General features: G+C 34.8%; 1 protein-coding gene across 4 annotated transcripts in view; it reads left to right on the plus strand.

Moving 5' to 3' along the window:
• The window catches only part of LOC102513159 (zinc finger protein 566-like), a 43,967-nt gene extending 21,939 nt beyond the window's left edge, over positions 1–22,028 (plus strand). For 2 of the 4 annotated variants that reach the window (XM_014555624.2, XM_032488006.1), the window contains exons 3-5: positions 12,583–12,709; positions 12,976–13,071; positions 16,831–22,028. In XM_014555624.2, coding sequence (XP_014411110.2) covers positions 12,583–12,709; positions 12,976–13,071; positions 16,831–18,443 — 1,836 coding nt within the window. In that variant the 3' untranslated portion in view covers positions 18,444–22,028. Of the gene's footprint in view, positions 1–8,459; positions 9,367–9,940; positions 9,996–12,582; positions 12,710–12,975; positions 13,072–16,830 lie in introns of those variants that run through there. The other 2 variants (XM_014555625.2, XM_014555623.2) reach the window with 2 other exon arrangements.
• Positions 22,029–22,828: the final 800 nt, after the last annotated feature.

The following is a 22,828-nucleotide window of genomic DNA, read 5'->3' on the forward strand; positions in this document are numbered from 1 at the left end:
CAATGAGATATCAACTCACACCTGTCAGAATCGCTATCATCAAAAAGTCTACAAATAACAAATGTGATGAGGATGTGGAGAAAAGGGATCCCTTGTACACTGCTGGTCAGAATGCATATTGGTGCAGCCACCTATGGAGAACAGTATGGAGGTTCTTCACAAAACTAGAAGTAGAACTACCATATGAATCAGCAGGTTTACTCCTGAGTATATATCCATAAAAACTGAAAACACTAATTCTAAAAGATACATGCACCCTAATGTTCATAGCAGCACTATTTACAATAGCCAAGATATGGAAGCAACCTAAGTGTCCATCAGCAGAGGAATGGATAAAGAAGATGTGATAGATACAGATATAGATAAGTATATAAAATGGAATATTACTCAGCCATAAAAGAGAATGAAATTCTGCCATTAGCAGCAACATGGATGGACCTAGAGAATATTATGCTTAGTAAAATAAGGCAGTGAAATACAAAGTATGGTATCATTTAAATGTGGAATCTAAAAAATAAAATGAATGAATGTATATACCAAAACAAAGCAGATGCACAGATATAGAGAACAAACTAGTGGTTACCAGTGGGGAAGAGGAAAGAAGGGAGGGGGAAGATAGGGGTTTGGAATTCAAAGATACAAATTACTACATATAAAATAGATAAGCAACAAGGATATGTTGTACAACACATGGAATTATAGCCATTGTTTTGTAATAACTTTTAATAGAGTATAATCTATAAAAATGATGAATCACTATGCTGTAAACCCAAACTAATATAGTATTATAAATGAACTATACCTCAATAAAGATATAAAATAAAATTTAAAATTTTTTTAAAAACTTAAGTAAAAAGAGGTCATCACCAAACCCAGAATCATTTAGATTTTCTTCTGTGTTATCTTTTAGGAGTTTTATAGTTTTACATTCTGTATGTAGGTCTATGATTCATTTTAAATTAATTTTTGTAATTTATTTTTAAGAAATGTAATACATTTAATTTTTAATCTAGATTCATTTTTTAAAGTGGATATCCAGTTTTTCCAGCATTATTTGTTGAAAAGACTATCTTTGCTCTATTGTATTGCTTTGCTCCTTTGTCAAAGATCAGTTGACTGTATTTATGAGGAACAATTTTTGGGCCCTCTGTTCTGTTCCACTGATCCATTTCTCTTTTCTTTTGCCACTACCACATTATTTTAATTGCTGTATTATTACTGTAAATTTTGAAGTCTGTAGTGTCAGTCCTCCAACTTTGTTTCTCTTCACTATTGTGTTGGCCATTCTGGGCCTTTTGCTTGTTCATATAAATGATACAATCAACTTAACATCCACAAAATAAATTGCTGAAATTTTGATTTGGGTTGCATTGAATCTATAGATCAAGATGGGAAGGACGGACATCTTGACAGTATTGAAGTTTCTCATTCATGAACACGGAACATCTTTCCATTGGTTTAGTTCTTCTTTGATTTCACTCATCAGAGTTTTGTAGTTTTCCTCATATAGCTCTTGTACCTATTGTTAGATTTATACCTTGAGTGTTTTGTTTTGGGGGGTGCTAATGTAAGTCATATTGGTTTTAATTTTAAAATCCACTTGTTCATTACTGGTATATAGGAAATTGATTGACTTTTGTATATTAACCTTTTAATCTTTAACCTTGCTATAATCCCATATGTAGTTCTAGGAGATTTTTTGTTGTTGTTGATTCCTTCAGATTCAAGTCGAGGAAGTTCCCCTCTATTCCTAGTTTATGGAGTTTATCATGAATGAATGTGAGATTTTGTCAAACACTTTTTCTGCATCTATCGATATGATTATGTGATTTTTCTTTAGTCTGTTGGTGTGATGGGTTACATTAATTGATTTTCAAAGGTTGAACCAGCTTTTTATATCTGGGATTAATCCTATTTCGTTCTGGTGCATAATTCTTTTTAGATATTATTGAATTTAATTGCAGATATTTTCTTGAGAATTTTTGCATCTATATTCATGAGATATACTGGTCTGTAGTTTTTTTCTTGTAAGTCTTGTCTGGTTTTGATATTACGGTAATATTGGTCCCATAGAATGGAGTTAGGAAGTATTCCTTCTGCTTCTATCCTCTGAGATGGTAGAGAATTGGAATAATTTCTTCCTTAATTTTTTGACAGAATTCACCAGTGAACCCATCTGGGCCTGGTACCCTCTATTTTGGAAGGTTATTAAGTATTGATTAAATTTCATTTATACATTGTCACCTGTTCAGATTGTTTCATCTGAGTAAGTTTTGGCATATTGTGTCTTTCAGGGAATTGTTCTGTTTCACCTAGGTTATAAAATTTGTGGGCATAGAGTTGTTCATAATATTTCTTTATTATCATTTTAAGTCCATGAGATCTGTAGTGATGTCCATTATTTTATTTATCTCATTCTCAGGTCTTCTCTCTCTTTTTTTCCCTTAGTTAGCCTGGCTAGAGGCTTTTTTTTTATCATATTGATCATTTTATTATTATTATTTACAGGATGTTGTGGAAGGCATTCCATATAGATACAGTAGCAAAAATTAAAAAGCTACATAAAATCAACTTTTCTTTCTTGATGTTTTATGTGTTGATTTTTGTCATAACTCATTAATTAGTAAAACTAATTATTCCAATAATTAGTAGAGTCTTCACTAATCATGAAATTTGCAAATATTTTTAGTTTTCTTTCTTGCTTTCCTATGCTTGTAACTTGGGTGCCTCTTTCTAATCTTACTGCAGTGGGTACACCTTCCAGGAAATGTTCAATAGAAGTAGTGTTACTTTCTGTCTTCATCTTTTTTCATGATTGTATAGGCATAATTTTTTCTTTTCTTTTTAAATGTTAAAATAAATTTATAGTTACATAAAAGTTTTAAAAATAGTATAGAGAATTCCCATATACCTCTCACCCAATATCAGTTTCCTCTACATTATTGTGGTATATTTGTCAAAACTAAGAACCCAAGATTAGTACATTATTATTATTGACTAAACTGCAGAATGTATTCAGATTTTATATTTTTCCATTAATGTCTTTTTTTAAGTATAGTTGATTTACAATATTGTTTTAGTTTCAGGTGTACATCAAAGTGATATAGATAGATAGATAGATAGATAGATAGATAGATAGATAGATAGATAGATAGATATACATATATATAATTCTTTTTCAGATTCTTTTCCATTATAGGTTATTACAAGATACTGAATATAGTTCCCTGTGATATACAGTAAATCCTTGATGTTTATCTATTTTATATATGGTATTGTGTAATTGTTAATCCCATACTCCTAATTTATCCCTCCCTCTGCTTCCCCTTTGGTTTGTTTTCTATATCTGTTTTCTGTCTGTTTTTGTTTTGTAAATCAGTTCATTTGTACATTAATGTCTTTTTTCTTTTGTCATATCTTTTGGTCTGTGACAGTTTCTTAGTTTTTTCTGATTTTTATGAACTTGACAGTTATGACAAAATGCTTGTTAGGTATTTTGTAGAATCTCTCTCAATTTGTATTGGTCTGATGTTTTTCTGATGATTAGATTGGATTTTCTGGTTTGGGGAAAGAATACCACAAAGTGAATTTGGACTTGATTTTAAACTTTCATTGTTATTCGTATTTTTGCTGTATTTTCATAAGAATACACTTCATTAGTATAAAGAAATTCTATTTTGTTCATATGTTATAAGAGTTTACTTTATGATTGGATGTTGAATTTTATTTAATTATTTTTTCTTCTGGGATCATCATTTCCCTTTAATATAGTGACTTAACATTAACAAATGTTCTTATGTTTTAACCTGATACTCCTAGAATGAATACAATTGATCATGAAGTTTTTTTTTTAATTAAATTACTAGATCCAATTTGGTAATATTTTGTTTAGAATCTGTACATCTACATTCATTAGACTGAATCTTAATTTTTCTTCCTAATACTGTCCTTGTCTCATTTTATATCCAACTTCATCAGATGCATTGAGATGATTCCCTTTTGTTTCTCCTATTTTTTCAATTATCTTTTCCAGAAAATGTACATAAAATATATTGAATATTTTAAGTAATAAGAGTACTCCCATCACTACCATGCAACATTTTCAATAGTGTCTCTGGTAACCCACTAGTAATGTGCAATCAAATCTTATATTTCAGCAGTGTTAGAATAATTTTCTGTCTCTGCTTATGGCACAACCCAATGCCTAACAAGGTTCATCTATTCAATTTTGTTTTTTACATTTTTGCATTTATTATTTAATTTTGTTTTACAATTTTATAAAATATTTACAGTTTCAATGTCAGATCTACAAAATAGCATATATTCATAGATATTTGGCTTCCATTCTTGTCCCCTCCCACTGCTTTCATTCCCTCCAACAAAGGAAATAGCTTATAAACTTTATGGTTTATACTTTAATTGTTTGTATTCAATGTGAACGTTTCTGTATATATTCTTCATGAATTCCCTTCCTTATATAAATGGTAGCATACCGTAGATAGAGTTTATTCCACCTTGCTATTTCACTTTGAAAGAATATGTCATGGAGATCACTCCATAGGAATATATAGATGCTTCTCATTTCTTCATTTAGTTGCATAGAACTCTGTTGTACTCCTATACTACAGTGAGTTCAAGTGATACCATGCTGGTGGCTATTTAGATTAGTTCTACTCATTTGCTCTTACAAAGAGTTCTGTGATGGTGTGATACCCTCTGTATAAATATTTTCAGATTCTTTCCAGAGAGTATATGTTTGGGTTCGTAGAACTGGGATTGCTGGTTCAAAGGATAAATTTTGCTACAAACTGGCAAATACCTGTTTCTGGTGGTTGTATCATTTTTATTTGCTAACCTGGCTGTGTGAGAGAGACTTATTTACCTATAGTCTTTCAACAAGCTACATTATCAAACTTTCTTTTTTGCCAAAGCATACTTTGAATTTGTTCCACAATTTAACAATCACTGATTTAATCTTTTCCTAATCACCTTCCCTTTACCTTCCTATATCACTTTTCAATTTCTAAATCTTCTTTATCTCTTAAATTGCACCATCATATCAGAACTTTATATTCTATTCACATTTATAGACATTGTAATTGTAATTCTTCCTTTTTTATTCTAAGTTTTGTGCCTTCCAAGAAAAAAAGTGAATGTTTTTATTTGTATTTTCTTTCAGAATATAAATCTAGGTGTGAGAACAAGAAATTATTTCTGAAAGAGGATAATTATGAAACAGATTCATCACAGTGGGTTATAATGGAAGAATTTACGAAGCATGGACTTAAAAAGGGATCTCAGGAAAGCTATTTTAGCCAAATGTCATTTACCACTGAAGACATGCCCACTTCCTTTCAGCATACACTTTTTTCTCTACATGAAACATTTAATACTAAAGAGAAGTCTTGTGAATGCAAAAAACATAAAAATGCCTATGGACAAGACTCACAACTTACTACTTATCAAGAAAGTCAAACTGGCAAAAAAAAAAAATCTGACTATAAAGAATATAGGGAGGCCCTTAGTAGGACTTCAAAACTTAGTTTATATCATATAGTGCCTATTGGTATGAGACCCTATGAATGTGGAGACTATAGGAAGTATCTGAATAGTGGCTCAGACTTTATACAACATAACCAATCCCATTTCTCAGCTTTTTTGACATCTTTACCCTGCAATGTCCAATACCTTAGCCAGTAAGCCACATGCAGCTATTTAAATTTAGATTTAAAATAAATAAAATTTAAAATTCATTTCCTCTGCCTCATTAGACACATTTCAAGCACTCAGTAACTACCTGTGGCCAGTGGCCATTGTATTGGACAATGTATTATAGATCACTTCCAAAATTGCAAAAAAATTACATCACACAGGCTTATTGAAAAAAGTTGTATTTTATCATCCTTTTAAACTATGAGAGAGACCAATCTGAAGTTGCCTTGGTAGAAAATTAACATACAGAAATCAATTAACTCATGTGCAAACAGTCTTAAGAAATAGAAGTTTCAATAGAAAAAAAACTCTTTTACTTAAGCAGTCACAAAAAATTTGAGTTATCACAAATAAAATTAAATAGAAATATCCATGACCAATATGGAAAAATAATTTAAAATTTCTAAAGCACTCAGAAGATGAAAAAGTGAAAGAATATAACATGTTCTGAAATTGCAGTGCTAACATCATCAAGATATCACAGTTCCTTAGGTTATAAATGTGATGTACTCTCAATTAAAAATACTCAAGAATTTTTTAAACATATGAGCTAATTCTAAAGTCTATGGAGAAAAATAAAAAGACCAGAAAAACCAGTAAAATTCTGAAAAAGAATAATAAAAATTGGTTAATTAGAACTATTAGACATTAAGGTATATTTCAATTCTACAATAATCAAGAGTCTAGCTCTAGCTATATATCCAAACAGATAGGAAAGGTAGTATATGGTAATGAAGGCATTTTTGATCATTTAATACCTTTCTGAATTGTTATAAATCTTGAGGATTTGGATGTATTATTTCATATATATATATCATTTTACATATAGATTTTCAACCAATGTTTTTAGTAGCCATGTGGCAAAGATAAGACAAATTTGTATACATATTTTTTCAAACAGTCTGAAAACATCACTCCATAGCTTACTCAATAGTAAAAAAAAAAAAAAAAGTAGAAAAGATAGCTTTACAGTGAATAGGGCTGTTGACCACAAGCTTAAGGAAGTAAATTAATGCAACAAATGGGAGAAAGTGACATCATGTGGCTCCTGATGTGATGCATTAAGGACACTATCACCCATGGAGTATTCTTGTCAAAAATATTTAGCCTGGAACATGGGGAATTTTTTAAAATGTTTAGAAGGACACTTGGGGGGAGAAAAGCAGTCTGGACACCAAATATATGGCTTTGAAGTACAAGAAAGCTGTGAACTGTTCCAAATCAAAGAAGATTAATGATATATGACAACTAAAATAGTGAATGATCTTTGTATTTTGGATTTAAAAAGCTTTAGAAATTGTTGGGATATTTGGGAGAAATTTGAATATGTACTATATATTAGATCATAATATTGTAATTGTTAAATTTCCTGAGAATTTATTGTGGTTATATTAGAGAATGTATCAGTTCACAGGACTTGTGTAAAACATGGACATATCTGTAAAACAGATTATCCATTAAATGGCTTAATGTAATAGGGTAGCCATACGGAGGAGATTTCAAAAAAAAAATAGAATCCTAATGCACAGCTCAAAACAAAATTAAATGCAAATAGATCAAAGATGTAGACTAAGAATTATAAGATGTAAGACTAAACCATAAAATCTTAGAGAAAAACATGGAGAAAAATAATAAGGTTAAAGTAACACAAAACCATATAGGAAAACCATTGTAGGAAAAAATGTATTTGTCTACTTTTATATGGCAAACTGGAAACACTATTGAAAGTCAAAATATAAATCCCAAACTGGAGACTTTAAAAATTGAAAATAGTCAGTATTACTTAATAACAAAAATAGGCAATACAAATCGTTAAGAGAAAATATAAACAATGACCTAATAGAAAATGAGCAAGTATGAAAAAATATATCACAGAAACTGCAAAGAAGTTTTTACCCCTTTGGAAATTTTTACTCCCATCTCAGTAAGATATATAGAATTTAGAAATGCAATATCCATCCACCAGATTGACAAAGTAAGGAAATTGTGTATCTAATCTACATGTTGATAGTGGACAGCTGAATTGATAAAACCTAAAGGAAGGCAGTAGCAAAATACTTATCAAAAGAAAACTCAGGTATTCATTTCTCTAGAATTTGTGGAGGAATTTATGTAACAGATGTCACCAGACATATCCACAAAGAATATAATTTATGGCACCAGTCTAACAGCAAAAGACTAGGGGAGAGGAGTCAGTTACAGTAATAAATTGGTTAAATTATCATACATCTGTTTAATGGAAATGTACAGCAAATTAAAAGAACAAGGTATCTATATAGTAACAAGAAAGTTACAAACAATATTTTGTGTATATAACAAGGTAATATATATTTTTATTTTAATCCCCTACCCCTCCTACAAGCTAATATTTTTGTTTAAAATGTATCATATTTATCTGTATATATGAACTCAGCACATGCATAGAAACAAACTGACACGCACCTATTGTCATGGTGATGTGAATGAAAAATACTTCAAGCCATGTCAGTAAACAAAGAATGATGAAGCCATTAAGTTATCAGCAGCTGCTGCCACCCCTCAGTGAAGACAAGCCTGCAGTCCAGCCTCTGGAGCCACTCACAACCATGCACTCTGAGGGGACTCAGAATAAGAAAGGACAGGATACTGGCCCTAGATAGCTAGATGCTTGTCAAAGGAATAAATTCAATGAGCCCAAATATTTGCTTCCTCCCATACATAGAAAATCGCTGAATTCTTTAACTTGAGATATCTGGTTTTCTTCAGTTAACAAATAATCTTTTAACGTTCTGACTACCTGGTCTTTGTTGTAAAACTCCAATATATCCTAGCTCCTCTCCTATCTCTTTGGAGCAGTCCCTCAGAGTCATCTGAGAGGCTATTATCCCGGGCTGAGTCCTCAGAATTATCAACCAAGTAAAACATGACTCTCAACTTTTAGGTTGTGCATTTATTTCAGTTGATAGTGGAAAGGTGGTGAATGCCCTGGTTGCTTGGAGAGTATGGGGTGTCTGGAGATGATGCAAGGTGTTCATTTTTTTCTCCTTATATCACTTTTTAAAAATTTTTATTTAGCATATGCAAAAATTAGTCAATTTTATCCCCCAGGCAGAAATTTTAAATTGTTAAAAAATCAATCTTAGGCCGCAATCCATTTCTAGTTTTAGCTGTCACTAAACTTTTCTGAGCCTGTATTCTAAAGTTTTCTGAACAGAGGAATGACTTCTCAGATGGGACCGACTGAGCCAAGGGCATTGCCAATCATCCACCACACAGGCATTGAGCAATATTAGCTGCTGAATAACAAGAGGGGAGCCGGGATATCAACCCACCGCACAGTGCCGGTTCACCAAAGAGGCCCGCGTGGTCTCGCACAGGCGGTGTAGGCAGGGTGGCGCTGTCTAGGGCGCTGAAGGATGGGCTCAAAGGATTCTGGGGATTGTAGTTCAAACGTCGCGACGCTTCCAACTGCGCAGGCGCAGATGCAGTTTGGCCGTCTCCGCTTTGTCTACAGCGTCGTTAGTGTAGTTCCCTGAGGCGTCTTATCTGCTCCAATCCCTACTTGGCACGAAGGAGCGGCCTTCTTAGGGTTGAAAGCCTCGCGGTGTGGGAGTGACTTCGGGCCAGACCCAAATGGGCATAAGCACTACCCTGCGACTGGAGACCTTACATCCGGTAAACTTTCTGTGTATCTGTCGCTGTGGTCTTAGCGAGTTGGGCTTGGTTATCAGCGAGCCGCGCCTTTAACACCGGGAGAGTGATTTATATGTGGGCACGTCCAGGACTGACTGATCAGCTGTGCTCAGGGGAGAGGTGGCCTCCTTGAGGACAGCAGTGCCCCGGATCTTTGGTCTGGGGCCGGAATTTGGGCGCGTCTTCGGCTCAGGGTCTTGACTGAGGCGAGTCTTAATGCTGTAGGTGTAGTCTCACAGTCCTGCTCCACAGGAGTAGCGAGGACACAGGGACGCTCAGAAATAAGGTGGCCCGGGATAGGGGCGTCGCGTCCGCGTCTCCAGACACGGTCAGCCGTCCAGAGGTCATTCTGCTGCAGCTGGAGCCCCGGGTCTCTGGTTTAGGGAAGGGATAGGATTTGTCCGGTCTCCCTCCCATTCCTGTCAGTGTGTCCGTGTGAAATGGAAAGAGTGGACAGTAAGATAAAGGACTGCCGTTTGAACGGGGTTGTTCTGGGAACTGGGAGGCCGGCGCTGCTCTGCCTGGCCTGCAGGCTGAGGACTCTGCCCTTTTTCAGAAGAGGAGCCCTGAGGATCGCGCATTCCCTGAAAAGACTGAAAGCCATGACCCAGGTGAGGTGATGCTTCCTGAGACACATGAGCCTTTGCCTTCTTTATCTTGACCTGTCCTGGGCAGGAGCATCTCTTCCAGGGCCTCCTACTATTCATTTCCTTTCATCCCATCCGCTTAGTTCTGTTGCCTTGGTACCCTCAGTTGCCAGGTGTCCACAACTTTTTTCTGTAAATCGTTATCTTTTTCCCTGTGGGGTCAGGAATACTGGCGAAGCAAAAGTGCACAGGGAGGAAAATGTGGACATTCTTTGCCAAATGGACCTGTTTTACACAGACTGTGATGTGATGAGGTCAAGCTGAGAACCTGAGTGGGAGCTCACATCTGGAAAGTCATGATCATCTCCACAGACTGAGGCTTCCTAGTAAGGCAAGATGGGAGATGTAGTTGGTGGGTCCAGTCTTCATTTGACTTCAGTCTTTTTTTTTAATTGAAAAATTTTTAATTCTTTTGTTTTTAATGGAAGTGCTGGGAATTGAACCCAGGACCTCCTGCATGCTAAGTAGGCACTCTACCACTGAGCTATCCCCTTCCCTCTTTTTTTTTTTTAATTTACTTTTTTAATTGAGTTGTAGTCAGTTTACAATGTTGTGTCAGTATCCCCTTCCCTCTTGACCTCAGTCTTTTGTGAATTTTGATCCTTCTCCAGCAGATTTTGGCAATTCAGGAACCAGGAACATTTATTACAGTTTACTGGTGCCTGGCTGCAGGTTGGATCATCCCAGAGCATAAGTTGTTTGAGAATTTTTAGAGCCCAGACAGACCTTAAAGTTCTTATTAATGAACAAAATGAGAAGAAAGACTAAGTCAGTGACTCCAAATGATGTATAAAAATGCTTCTAATCAAAATGATGTTTATTAAAGAATTTTCAGAAAAAGAATAAATCCCTTTATATTACTATGTGATATAAGAATCAACCTATGTCTTGAAAATTTTCTTAACTTACATGACGATTCTATTTATTAAAAAGAGATTTTCAAACTCATACCAAAATTTAAGTATTAATGATTCAAACTGAAATATGATGCTTCTCGTTAAAGTAGCAGGGCCTTGCCATATCACCTAGTTCCTGTCTCAAGACAGTTACCCTCAACTAACTGCCTTCAGTATTTATCCCTGTAGTGTTTCCAATTATTCTCATTTTGCTGTTTGTGGAATAATCATGTTTAGTCATCGTTCCTTGGCTTCCCTGTGTGTTGGAATGGAAACTTAGCTTTTTTCTACACTTTCCCCAAAATGTTTATAACATGATTTTTAGTTAACTTTATCATGTGTGTGTCATTACTAATGTGTAAATATATAGCCTGGTTATACTACAAATAGTCTACTAAGCAGACTTATGATTTCTAATGTAGTAATTTTTTTCCTGGACTAATTAGCTTTTAAACTTACTTGTTCAGTTTTCCACATTTGTATTGCTAATCCATCAAAGTGTACAAACATCACTGCCACATGACTATCAATAACACTTCCCATATTGTCACAAGCATCAGTCATTTATTTCTTCAGTGCCTTCTTCTGGTTTCCTTTGTTTTACTGCTCCTGTCTCCATTGGTTGTTCTTCCCACTTGCTACCCAGCTGTCATCCTGGCACTTTTCTTTCACAGTTACATTGGAACTTTTTGTCCTCTTTCTCTTGTGACCCTTATTTATCCTTATCTAGGTACCTGGTATACCTCTTTCATGGCTTGCTCTGTAGCTTTTACAGAGCACAACCAGTTCTAAGCAAAGATGCTTAGAAATAGGAGGCGAATATTTCAAGCCCTTGCTAGTCCAGACTCTAAACTGGTTCTCAACCAGGGACAATTTTGCCCCTACCTCATCCCCCGCCAGGGGTGGATATTTGGCAGTGTCTAGAGATATTTTTGATTGTCATAGCTGGGAGAAGGGAGTAATACTGGCATCTAGTCTAGAAGAGGTCGGCGTTGGTGCTGTATATCCAAAAAACAATCCATAGAACAGCCCCGAAGCCCTGCAACAAGGAATTATCCAGCCCCAAATGTCAACATTGCCATGGTGAGAAACTCTCCTCTAGGTATGTCTTTACAGTGTTTTCTTGATTCCAACAGTGATGTTTAGAAATCCATTGCATTTCCGATTCTTGATACTTAATATGACCTGTTTTCTTTGTCTTAATTTTTTAAAAGGATCTTTTTATTCCTTTTATTCTCAAATTTTATTCCCGGAAAATTTGTAGAGTTGATCTCTTTTTCTTCCTTAGGGTTAAGAGTAGGAGAAGGGAACTGTCAATTACTGACAATTAATTATATGCCAGGTGTTAGTAGACTAGAGGATGACTTATACTATTTCAAATAATAGAGAAACTCCACTCAGCTAGCCTTTGTACCTCCCAAAAGTGGTTGGATACTGAAAATATCCTGCCATGAACAGATAGCTTGATCTATCTTCAGGAATGTTTGAAGACATAAATCATACTGACTTCTGGGCCTCCAGGACCAGCCTGTTCTATGTGTCACTTCCTATAAACACTTTCTTTATCACCTGTATTTTTACCTTTTTCTTATCTCCTCCCATCTTAAAAGCATTTGTTTTTATTATATCATTCATACATGGATTTATTGTTTCAGGGATTGGTGTTATTCAAGGATGTGTCTATAGACTTTTCTCAGGAGGAGTGGGAATGCCTGGATTCTGATCAGAGGGATCTGTACAGAAATGTGATTTTGGAAAACTATAACAACCTGGTCTCAGTTGGTAAGCATACCTATCTCTAAAAGTTCAGTTTTCCCTCTGGAATATTTGATTCTCCCACTGAGAATTTCTCAGCTCCTTTCAAATATTCTGTACATTTCCTTTCCCTGTTCCCAAGGAAAAGGCTTGAGCTTTGAAGAGTTGAAAATGCGCAGCTCCGTTGGGGCTGAGGCTGAAGCTTCATCTCCTCTAAATAGTGACCTCTCCTCTTTGATTTTGAATTCTAAGCCTCCCATAGCAATACTGTGTACCATTTCTCTTGGGAGCAGGACTCTCCATTCCTAAGCCAGATGTGGTGTCCTTATTGGAGGAAGGGGAAGATCCCTGGATGGTTGACAGAGAGCTGACAAGGGACTTGCTTCCAGGTAAGTGAGGGATGATCAGGCAAGGAGAGGGCATTGAAGGATGTAACCCAGCTGCTTATAGAGGAAACAACACTGAGATGTTTTCTGGGAAGTTTCCATCCATAGTCAAAACCTGTAGAGGAAAGTAAGATCTCTGCACCAAACTGTCCAAATGTCTCTACCGCTACCTCCCACAGTCCGTGTTTCCTTCCCATTTCAAAGTGGGAAGTACAACCCTTATTCCTCTTCAGTGACCAATTTCTACCTTCATTTTGAATATAGTCTTATACAATTTCTTATTTTCTTTTGCATTTAGATTTAAGTGTCACTTTCTCTTAAATTTTTGGAGACTTTTCTTCCCTGAACCAGTTTACTTTTCAATTCATTATTTTACTCATTTATTCTTCGAACCAACAGTTACTAATTTTATAATTGGTACAAGATGTTTACTAGATGATGGCAAGATGATAAGATTTTAAGCTACTAAGAAATTTATAGACTAAGAAACCTGGGAACGAGTCCATAAATAATTTTTTTAAAAGTAGAATCAATTACAAGAGGAGCTCAATAGGGCAGTCAGAAGAAAGGGCTAAGGATGGAAAAGTGGGGAGCTCATCTCTTATCCATTTGGGATGCTATAACAAAGTGTCAGAGACTTTGTGGCTTACAAACAACAAAAACTTACTTCTCGCAGTTCTGGAAGCTGGGAAGTTCAAAATCAAGGCATCAGAAGATTTAGTGTATGGTGAGAGCCCGCTTCCTCATAGTTTATCGTCTTCTCTCTATAACTTCACATGGAAGAAGGGGAGTTTCTCTGGGCTTCTTTTTATAAGGGCACTAATCCCACTCAGGAGGGCTCTGCCCTCATGACCTAATCACCTCCTGAAAGCTCCATCTCCTAATACTATCACCTTAGGGGTTAGAATTTCAAAATCTGAAATTTGGAGGGACATAAACATTCAGTCCATTGCAGCCCCACAGAAGTATAATAGTTGGAGCATTGGGAGTGATTGTGTTCACCCCTGTATAGAGTATTGGGGATAAAAGGCATGTGCCTGAAATCCAAAGACAGAGGTCGCAGGTAAGAAGAGATTGGAGTGAAGGAGGAGAACCAGACACGTGCACTCTTTCATTCAACTAACATGTGTTAGATAGTGTAATCCATGTGGTTATCTGGGAAGAGGGAATTTCAGGCAAAAAGGCATAACAGATACAAAGGCCATAAAGCAGGAAGAGAAGTACTATGTTTGAGGAACAGCAAAGTGTCCAGTGTGGCTCAGACAGTGAGGGAAGGGAAGAAACGTGAAATGTGATCAGAGCTGATTTTGAAATGGGTCAGATTATGCCGTGGCTTTTAAATCATGATGAAGTTCTTATTCTGACTAAAATGTGACATATATAAAAGGTTTTAATTACTGACTCACACGTTAAAAGGATTACCCTAGATGCTGGGTAATGAAAAGGTTGGAGGTACAAGGTGGAAACAGGGAGGCCAAAGAAATGCTTTTTCCAGTGTCTAGGGGAGCAATGTATTAATAGCTTACTGATGAAAAGTGATTAGATAGCAGAGCCAGAAATTGTTGATTTTGCTGATACTTTGATTGTTGGGTGTAAGAAAAAGGGAAGAGTTGAGAATGACTCCACGTTTTCTGGGTTGACTAGTGGAAAAATTGAGTTCACTTTTTTTTTTAAGATGTGGCATACAAAGCAAAAATAAGGTTCATTGAAGAGTTTGGTTTTGCACATGCTATGTTTAAGGTGATTGTCAGACATCCAAATGTGAAAGTTAATGAGTTGTTTAAGCTTAGGTTTCTGATTTTTCAAAAGGAGTACAGCTGGAGAGAAAATACAAAAGGCATGGGTGTATATATCATATTTAAAGCTGTGTGTTAAAATGCATGGTAGAGAGTGAGTACATGCTAATTGGCATAAAGAAGAGAGTGATTTTATTACATCCTCATGAGGAATGTGTATTCTTACTTAAAAAACATCTTCTTTTGATCTATATTTGGATAAAATTACACTTTTCTGGTTAGTTTTCCAACTTTTGCCTTTTGAGCATTTCAAATCTCTAGAAAAGTTCAAAGAATGGTAAAATGACATATTTTTAAAAACTTTATTTTTTAAAAATAGCTTTATTAGAGCTATAGTTTATATATAATAAAGTGTGCCCTTTTACCATATACAATTAGATGGCTATTAGTGTATTTACAAAGATGTTGCATAATCTAATTTTAGAACATTTACTTCATCCCCCAAAGAAAACTTGTGCCCATAGGTTGCCAATATAAATGGCATAATGCAATATGTGGTCTTTGTGTTTGACTGTTTCACATAATGTCTTGAGGTTCACGTATTGTAGCACGTATCACTAGTTCCTTTTTATGGCCAAATTCCATCATTGTTTATCCATTCATCAATTTATAGAAAGATTATTTTCACATTTGGGCTGTTACAAATAATGATGCTGTGAACATTCAAGAACAAGTTTCTGCATGATTATAGTTGACCCTTGAACAATGTGGGGGTTAATCCAAGTGTGGCCCTCCCTATCCACGGATTCAACCAACCATGGACTGTGTAGTACTGTAGTAATTACTGTTGAAAAATATCCATGTATAAGTGGACCTGCACAATTCAAACTCACCTTGTTCAAGGGTCAAATGTATATGTTTTCAGCTCCCTTGAGTATATACCTAGGAATGAAATTTGCTGAGTCATATGGTAACCCAATGTTTAACTTTGTGAGGAACTGCCAAACTATTCTCAGGTTTTTTGCACATTTTAAAATTGGGTTGTTTGTTTTTTTGTTGTGGAGTTGTAGGAGTTCTTACGTATTTTGGATATTAATCCTTTATGAGATACATGATTTGTAGATCTTTTCTCCCACTCTGGGTTGCCCTTTCACGCTATTGATACATAAGATTGAATTCCAGATGAGTTTTAGATTTGAATGTAAAAAAATGAATGGAAATTCACATAAGCACATAAGGAGATGCTCAGCTTTGCTCATTAAAGAAAAATGCTAGTTAAAACCACAATGAGAAACCTATCAAATTGGCAAAGATCCCAGAGTTTGATGGTGTACTGTGCTTGAGAAGTGGTTGGGAAATAGGCACTAAAATGTGTGAGTGAATGTACGACTTTTTAGGACAGGAATTTGGCAATGTCCAGGAAATGCCAGATGAATTTTACCCATTAGTCAGTTATCTCACTCCTAGTAATTCATTCCAAAAATAAGCAAGCAAAATTTCAAAAGATAAATGCAATGAAACTTCTGCCTTTTTAAATAAATCTGTTGATTTTTCATCTTATTAACTTTTAGAATACTCCCACCATTTGTTGTTTTCCGGCAGATAATAGGCTTGTCGGTTTTTTCTCACTTTACAATGGTTTGATCTTTTGCTTCTTTTTCTTTTAGTTTTTGTCTTAGTCTTACTTCAGTGTCTGTAATTTCCAGTAAATGTTAAAGAAAAGTGGGGATAGTAGGTCCATCTTTTTTTGTTGGTTTTTTTAGAGCTTGACTTCATAGTTGTGTGTTTTTGTCATATGTATCTGTAAATCTCATTAAAATGTCCCAACCACCTTATCATCCAATATGACTTCCCATCATTTCTTGTACTTTGTCCATTTATCAAATTCCACCAGTATATTTGATCACTGTATAAGTCATTCACATTCATATACATTAATTTCAGTTTAATTCCCCTATTTATACCATAAAAGTTTCATTTCTTCCAGGAAAAAAAGTTGAATGTTCTCTTTTATGCTTTCTTTCAGACTGTGGATCTAGGTGTGAAACCAAGGAATTATTGCTGAAGAAGGAAGTTTATGAAGTAGAATCGCCTCAATGGTTTATATTGGGACATCTTTCAAAACATGGACTTGAATGTTCCTGTTACACAGGTGATTGGGAATGTAAAAGAAAGACTGAGAAAAAACAAGGATCTCATGAAACAAATTTTGATAATCAAGTTATTTTCAACTATGAAAATATGCACACTTTCAGTCAGCACACATCTCTTACTCTAAATCAAAAGACTGATATTGAAGAGGAAGCCTGTGAATGCAAGGACTATGAGAAAGCTTTTGTACATGACTTGCAACGAACTGCACCTCAGAAAATTGATACTGACAAGAAATTCAATAACTATAAGGAAAATGCGAAGGCCGTTAGTAGAGTTACAGAACATACTCAGCATCAGATCTTGCTTCCTGGTGAAACCTATGAACATACGGAGTATGGTAGGGTCTTAGACTGTGTACAACATCAGAGCATTCATACTGAGGAGAAGATCTATGAGTGGAAAGAATGTGGAAAAGCCTTTAGTACTGGTTCAATATTTAAATCACATCAGAGAATTCACACATGTGAGAAACCCTGTCTAACTGAGGAAGGTGGGAAAGGTTTTCATCATTCCTCAGAACTTACTTATGACCAGCGACTTCACACCAGTGAGAAACGCTATCAGTGTAAGTTATGTGGAAAAGCCTTTAGTAGTAAATCAGGCACTATTCTGCATCAGAGAATTCACACCGGTGAGAAACCATATATATGTAAGGAATGTGGAAAAGCCTTTCGTAGCAGTTCAATACTCATAGAACATCAAAGAATTCACACTGGTGAGAAACCTTATCTATGTAAAGACTGTGGCAAAGCCTTTCACTATTCCTCAGATCTTAAAAGACACCAGAGAATCCATACTGGTGAAAAACCCTATGAATGTAAGGAATGTGGCAAGGCCTTTAAGAGTGCATCATATTTTTTTATACATCATAGAATTCATACGGGTGAGAAACCTTATGAGTGTAAAAATTGTGCTAAGGCATTTAGAAGTAGTTCAGCCCTTAATCGACACCAGAGGGTTCATACCGGTGAAAAACCCTTTGTATGTAAGGATTGTGGAAAGGCCTTTTGTAGCAGTTCAAAACTTATAGAACATCAGAGAATTCACACAGGCGAGAAGCCCTACATTTGTATGGCATGTGGAAAGACCTTTCGTAACAGCTCTATACTTACAGAACATCAGAGAATTCACACTGGTGAGAAACCATATGTGTGTAAAGAATGTGGAAAGGCTTTTTATCACCCTTCAGGCCTTAGCCAACATTGGGGAATTCATATGGGTGAGAAACCCTATGAGTGTAAGGAATGCGGGAAAACCTTTAGTAGTAGCTCAGCCTTTATCCGGCATCAGAGAGTTCATACTGGTGAGAAACCCTTTGAATGTAAGGAATGTGGAAAGGCCTTTCATCGTTCTTCAGACCTTTCTCAACATCAGAGAATTCATAACGGTGAGAAACTCTATGAATGTAATGAATGTGGGAAAGTTTTTGTACGTAGTTCAAATCTAAAACAACATCAGAAAGGTCATGCAGGTAAGAAACTCTGAAAGGTATCTGTGGGAGAGGCATTCAAGTATGAATTTTACGTAATTTGAGATAGGACTTCCTGCTGATGAGATATCCCATAATTAATATGAAGAGGCTTTTATTTGCTTTTCACAACCTAAATGCTTAAGAATACAGCAAATGTCAGAAGACCTTCGTCAACAGTTCATTCCTTACTTAATATCAGAATTTATAACTGTGAATGAGGAAAATGCAGACTTTTTTTTGCAGATCAACCTTCAACATGAGAGAATTTATTAAGGAATAGTGCTAGGATTTCATTTTATTTTTCCTAATTTAATTCTAAGGTATTTTAGTCCTATGTATATTTACTGATCGTTAAAATTAATTATTTACTGTCACTATTAATTTAATTTTTAGTTGTGCATTACAGTTCTGAGTTGATTTCTTTTTCTCCACGATTCTGAACCCATCACTACTTATTCTTTCTAGTTGCTTTTTCTACTGGTTTGTTGATATATTCTTATTTATATAAGCTTAAGTTTCAGGGAAGCAATTGAAGTATCATTCATATGTATGTGTGTGTATATGTATTTACATATATGTCTGTAATTGTATCTGTACCTCTTTGTCTTAATTATTTTACTTTTAATATAACAATATAAATAGAACTATACAATGTTTTTTTGAAGGGAGTTCCTTTGAATATTAATATTTTACTGGAATTTTTTTTCAGAGGAATTCAAAAGGCACAAAAGAAATCTTTATCAACCGTTTTAATAACCACTCTCAAATTGTCAAATCCTTTCAGAAAAATGTTAAAGAAAATATATTTCATAAATCCTATGACAGACTACATCATGAACAGTTTTCTAAATCAGTAAATACATCATTATCCTTACTTGAATGGAGTTAGTGCTTATCTCTGTGGCCCCATTATTGTTTTACTAATCTATTGATAAAACATATCTACATTCTAAATTTTGCTTTTATAAACAGTGCTCCTTTCAACGTCCTGTTTTCACATTTTGTATACTTGTCTGCTTTCTTTATTTTTTATTTCTGAAATAATCCATGGGTGCCTTAAACTTAAAACATTTTTAAACATTACAGATAAGCTAAACTCCCTTTTGACTATTTCTCTGACCCTAGTTTCTCCCCTAAATTTACCAATGATGGCAGTTTCATTCAAGAGCCTTTTATCTTCTTTTTCATTAAAGGTTATTACAAGATATTGAATATAGTTCCCTGTGCTATACAGACATATATATAAGTATATATGTTTGTATATATGTAATTATAATCTGTAGAAATGTAATATTGTTTTCAATCTTATGTATTATATTTCAAGCATGGCAAAATGGAGGTGACTGTAGTAACTGCCGTAGGAGTGTACTGAAGATTACATGGGTTATGAACTCATGTATGTAACTGGTGACTTGTTCAGTAAATGTTGGCAACTATTATCTTCATCTGTTTTATTTATGGAATGGCGTTTAACCATGATATATACTTTACACAATAATAAGACACTTCATATTGGAAAAAACCCTTAAAACCAAAATTAAATAAAGATGTTATAATGTAGTGAATCCTTCCTGTAGAACTCAATCTTTATGCTGAATTACAATAGACCAGAGTGAAAATGTATATAAATGTGAATAGGGTGGTTGAGACCACAACTATCACAGAATAGTGAGAGGAGTACAAAAAGTGGTAATGGTATAGAACACATTATCTAACGTATAAAAGACAACATTGGGTAGCCAAAATATATAAATACTAATTCAATTCTCATCTAAATTATCCTTTGATTAAGGATGAAAACAGCACAAACTAGTTTCTCTAGGAATAAATCATAGTGGGTATTCTACATAGAAAATGATGCCTGACAAAACTACATAGAAGGAAACTTACAGCTCTACATTCATGAATGCATTAAAATACTAAAACAATTTAAAATAAGTGTATAGTTTCAAGAAAAATCCCAGAAATATCTAAAGATAATGGAATGTATTTGAAAAAATGAAGACAAAATAACAAATACAATAATGAAGTCTAAACGAATGAAATAGCATAAATGGTGTTTCTTGAAGAAAACAGTGTAGAAGTTCTGGTGGAAAAAAGAAAGATAAGCATTATGGCTGAGAAATTGATATTATGACAAAATAGAGATTTTATGGTTAACATACATACCCTTTTTACTAATAATTTTTAAAATGTAAAATGCTTATTCTTCAAAAATAGAACTCTCCAGATTTGAGTCAAGAGAAATGGGAACACTCAAGAGAGATAAAAACTTAATAAAACAATTAGCCATTTTTAAAGATATTGCCTGATCATTTTTATAGGCAAAATTCCCAAAACTTTAAGGAGCTCCTCATAACATACTTAAACGTGAAAGCTTGACATTTAATTCTGTGACTCTTGCATAACCTTAATTTTAAACTTAAAGGGCAAAACAAAACTTCTGGTACCAATTATGAATATTTGTATAACATCCTAAATAAATCAGTAAATTTAATTCACAAATGTATTCAGTTAAACCTAGATGATTGTTCAATCCAAAAAAGCTGAACAGTATTTATAATTTACACAAAGTCCAAAAAGTTCTTTGAAAAAAGTTGATCCATCTGGCGTAATTTTCCTTCTACATCAAAAATTTCCTTTAGCATTTATTTTATTGCAAGTATACTGCCATTATATTACTTCAGCTTTGTCAGAATGAGTATTCTATCTTAATTTTTGGAAGATACTTTCTGGGTACAGGATTCTAGGTTAACAATATATATATACATATGTTTTTTTTTTTTTTCTGGAGAATCCTAATATATCCAGGCTGTGAACATCTCTGGGGAACATTATCCTGCCTACTGCATGCTGCCAATTTTGCAAAGTGGCTGTGCCATTTTGTATTCCTAGTAGCAAAGTATGAGATTTCTGTTGGGTCCATCCACATCCTTATCAACAATTGGTATTGTGATTCATTTCAATTTTAACTGTTTTATTGGGCATATAGTAGAATCACATTGTAATTTTATTTTGCATTTCTCTGAGAAGTACGGACTTTTGGCATCTTTTCCGATGCTATTTGTTAGCCATTGAAATATACTCTTTCGTGAAGTGCCTGTTCAAGCTTCTTGCCTATTTTTATTTGGTTGTTTTTCCCTATTTCCTATTGATTTGTAGAAGAGCTCTTTTTATATTTATGATACAAGTCCATAATATATTACAAAGACCTGTTCCAAGTCTGTGGCTTATCTTTTCACTCTCTTCTTTGTGTCTTGACAAACATTTCTTAACTTTAATGAAATCCTAATTACTTTTCCTTTTATGGTTTGTATGTTTTGTGTCCTGTTTAATAAACCTTTGCCTATTCTGGCAACATGGATTCTTTTTTATATGTTCTTCTAAAGTTATATTAATTTTTACGTTTAGGTCTAATGAGCATTTTGTCAAAGAAAATCTTGCATCAATTTTGTGTACTGTGTAAGGTAAGGATAAGGTTCTTTTTTCCCTTGTGTATGTCTAATTATTCCAGCACCATTTACTGAAAAGACTATCCTTTCTCCACTGAACTGATGTGGAAATTTTTTCTAAATAAAGTGACTATCTTTTGATCTTCAGTTGTAGTCTGTTTGTCGTGTGTGTGTATGTGTGTGTGCGTGCGCAACATCACTGTTCAGATTACCATAGCTGTGGTAGGCAGAATTCTAAGAAGGCCCCTTGTGATCTACACTTTCTGTTTTTACTCCTGTGATTATGTTACAATACATGGCAAGAGAGATTTCATGGATATAATTAAGGGGACTAATCAGAGACCTTAAGATACAGAGTTTATTTAGACTGGACTAACCTAAATCTAACATGAGCTGACTGGTAGTAAAAAAAAGGAAGTCAGAGAGATGTATTCTAGCTGGACTGAAAAAAGCAAACACACATGCTGTGAACTGCCATTTGGAAAATACCTGAGAGTGTTCCCCAGCTGACAGCCAGCAAGGAAACAGGGACTTCAGTCCTACAACGCAAGGAACTGAAATCTGCCAACCAGAATAAGCTTGCAAGTAGATTTTTCTTCAGATCCACTAAATGAGAACTCAGGCCAGCTAACACCTTGATTAAGTCTATGAAACCAATTTCTGACCTACAGAACTGTGAGCTAATTAATGGGTGTTGTTTCAAGGTGCTACATTTTTATTAACTTGTTATGCAATAATAGAAAACAAATAGATCTTGATACCAGAGGTGAGGTGCTGCTGTAACATGTGCCATGTCCAAAACCCAAGGGGATGCCTTTGTCTAGTGGTCACATCTTTTTGCCAGAGGCTTCAGTCTGCTTAACTCAGTTGCTGACACTTCGAGCTCAAAAGACTTGTTAGGGCTGACTGGCCAGAATGGAAAGGTGGTCTGTACAGCTTGTTGGATA

This window comes from Camelus ferus, chromosome 9 (assembly GCF_009834535.1).
Source record: "Camelus ferus isolate YT-003-E chromosome 9, BCGSAC_Cfer_1.0, whole genome shotgun sequence".
Classification (NCBI taxonomy): domain Eukaryota; kingdom Metazoa; phylum Chordata; class Mammalia; order Artiodactyla; family Camelidae; genus Camelus; species Camelus ferus.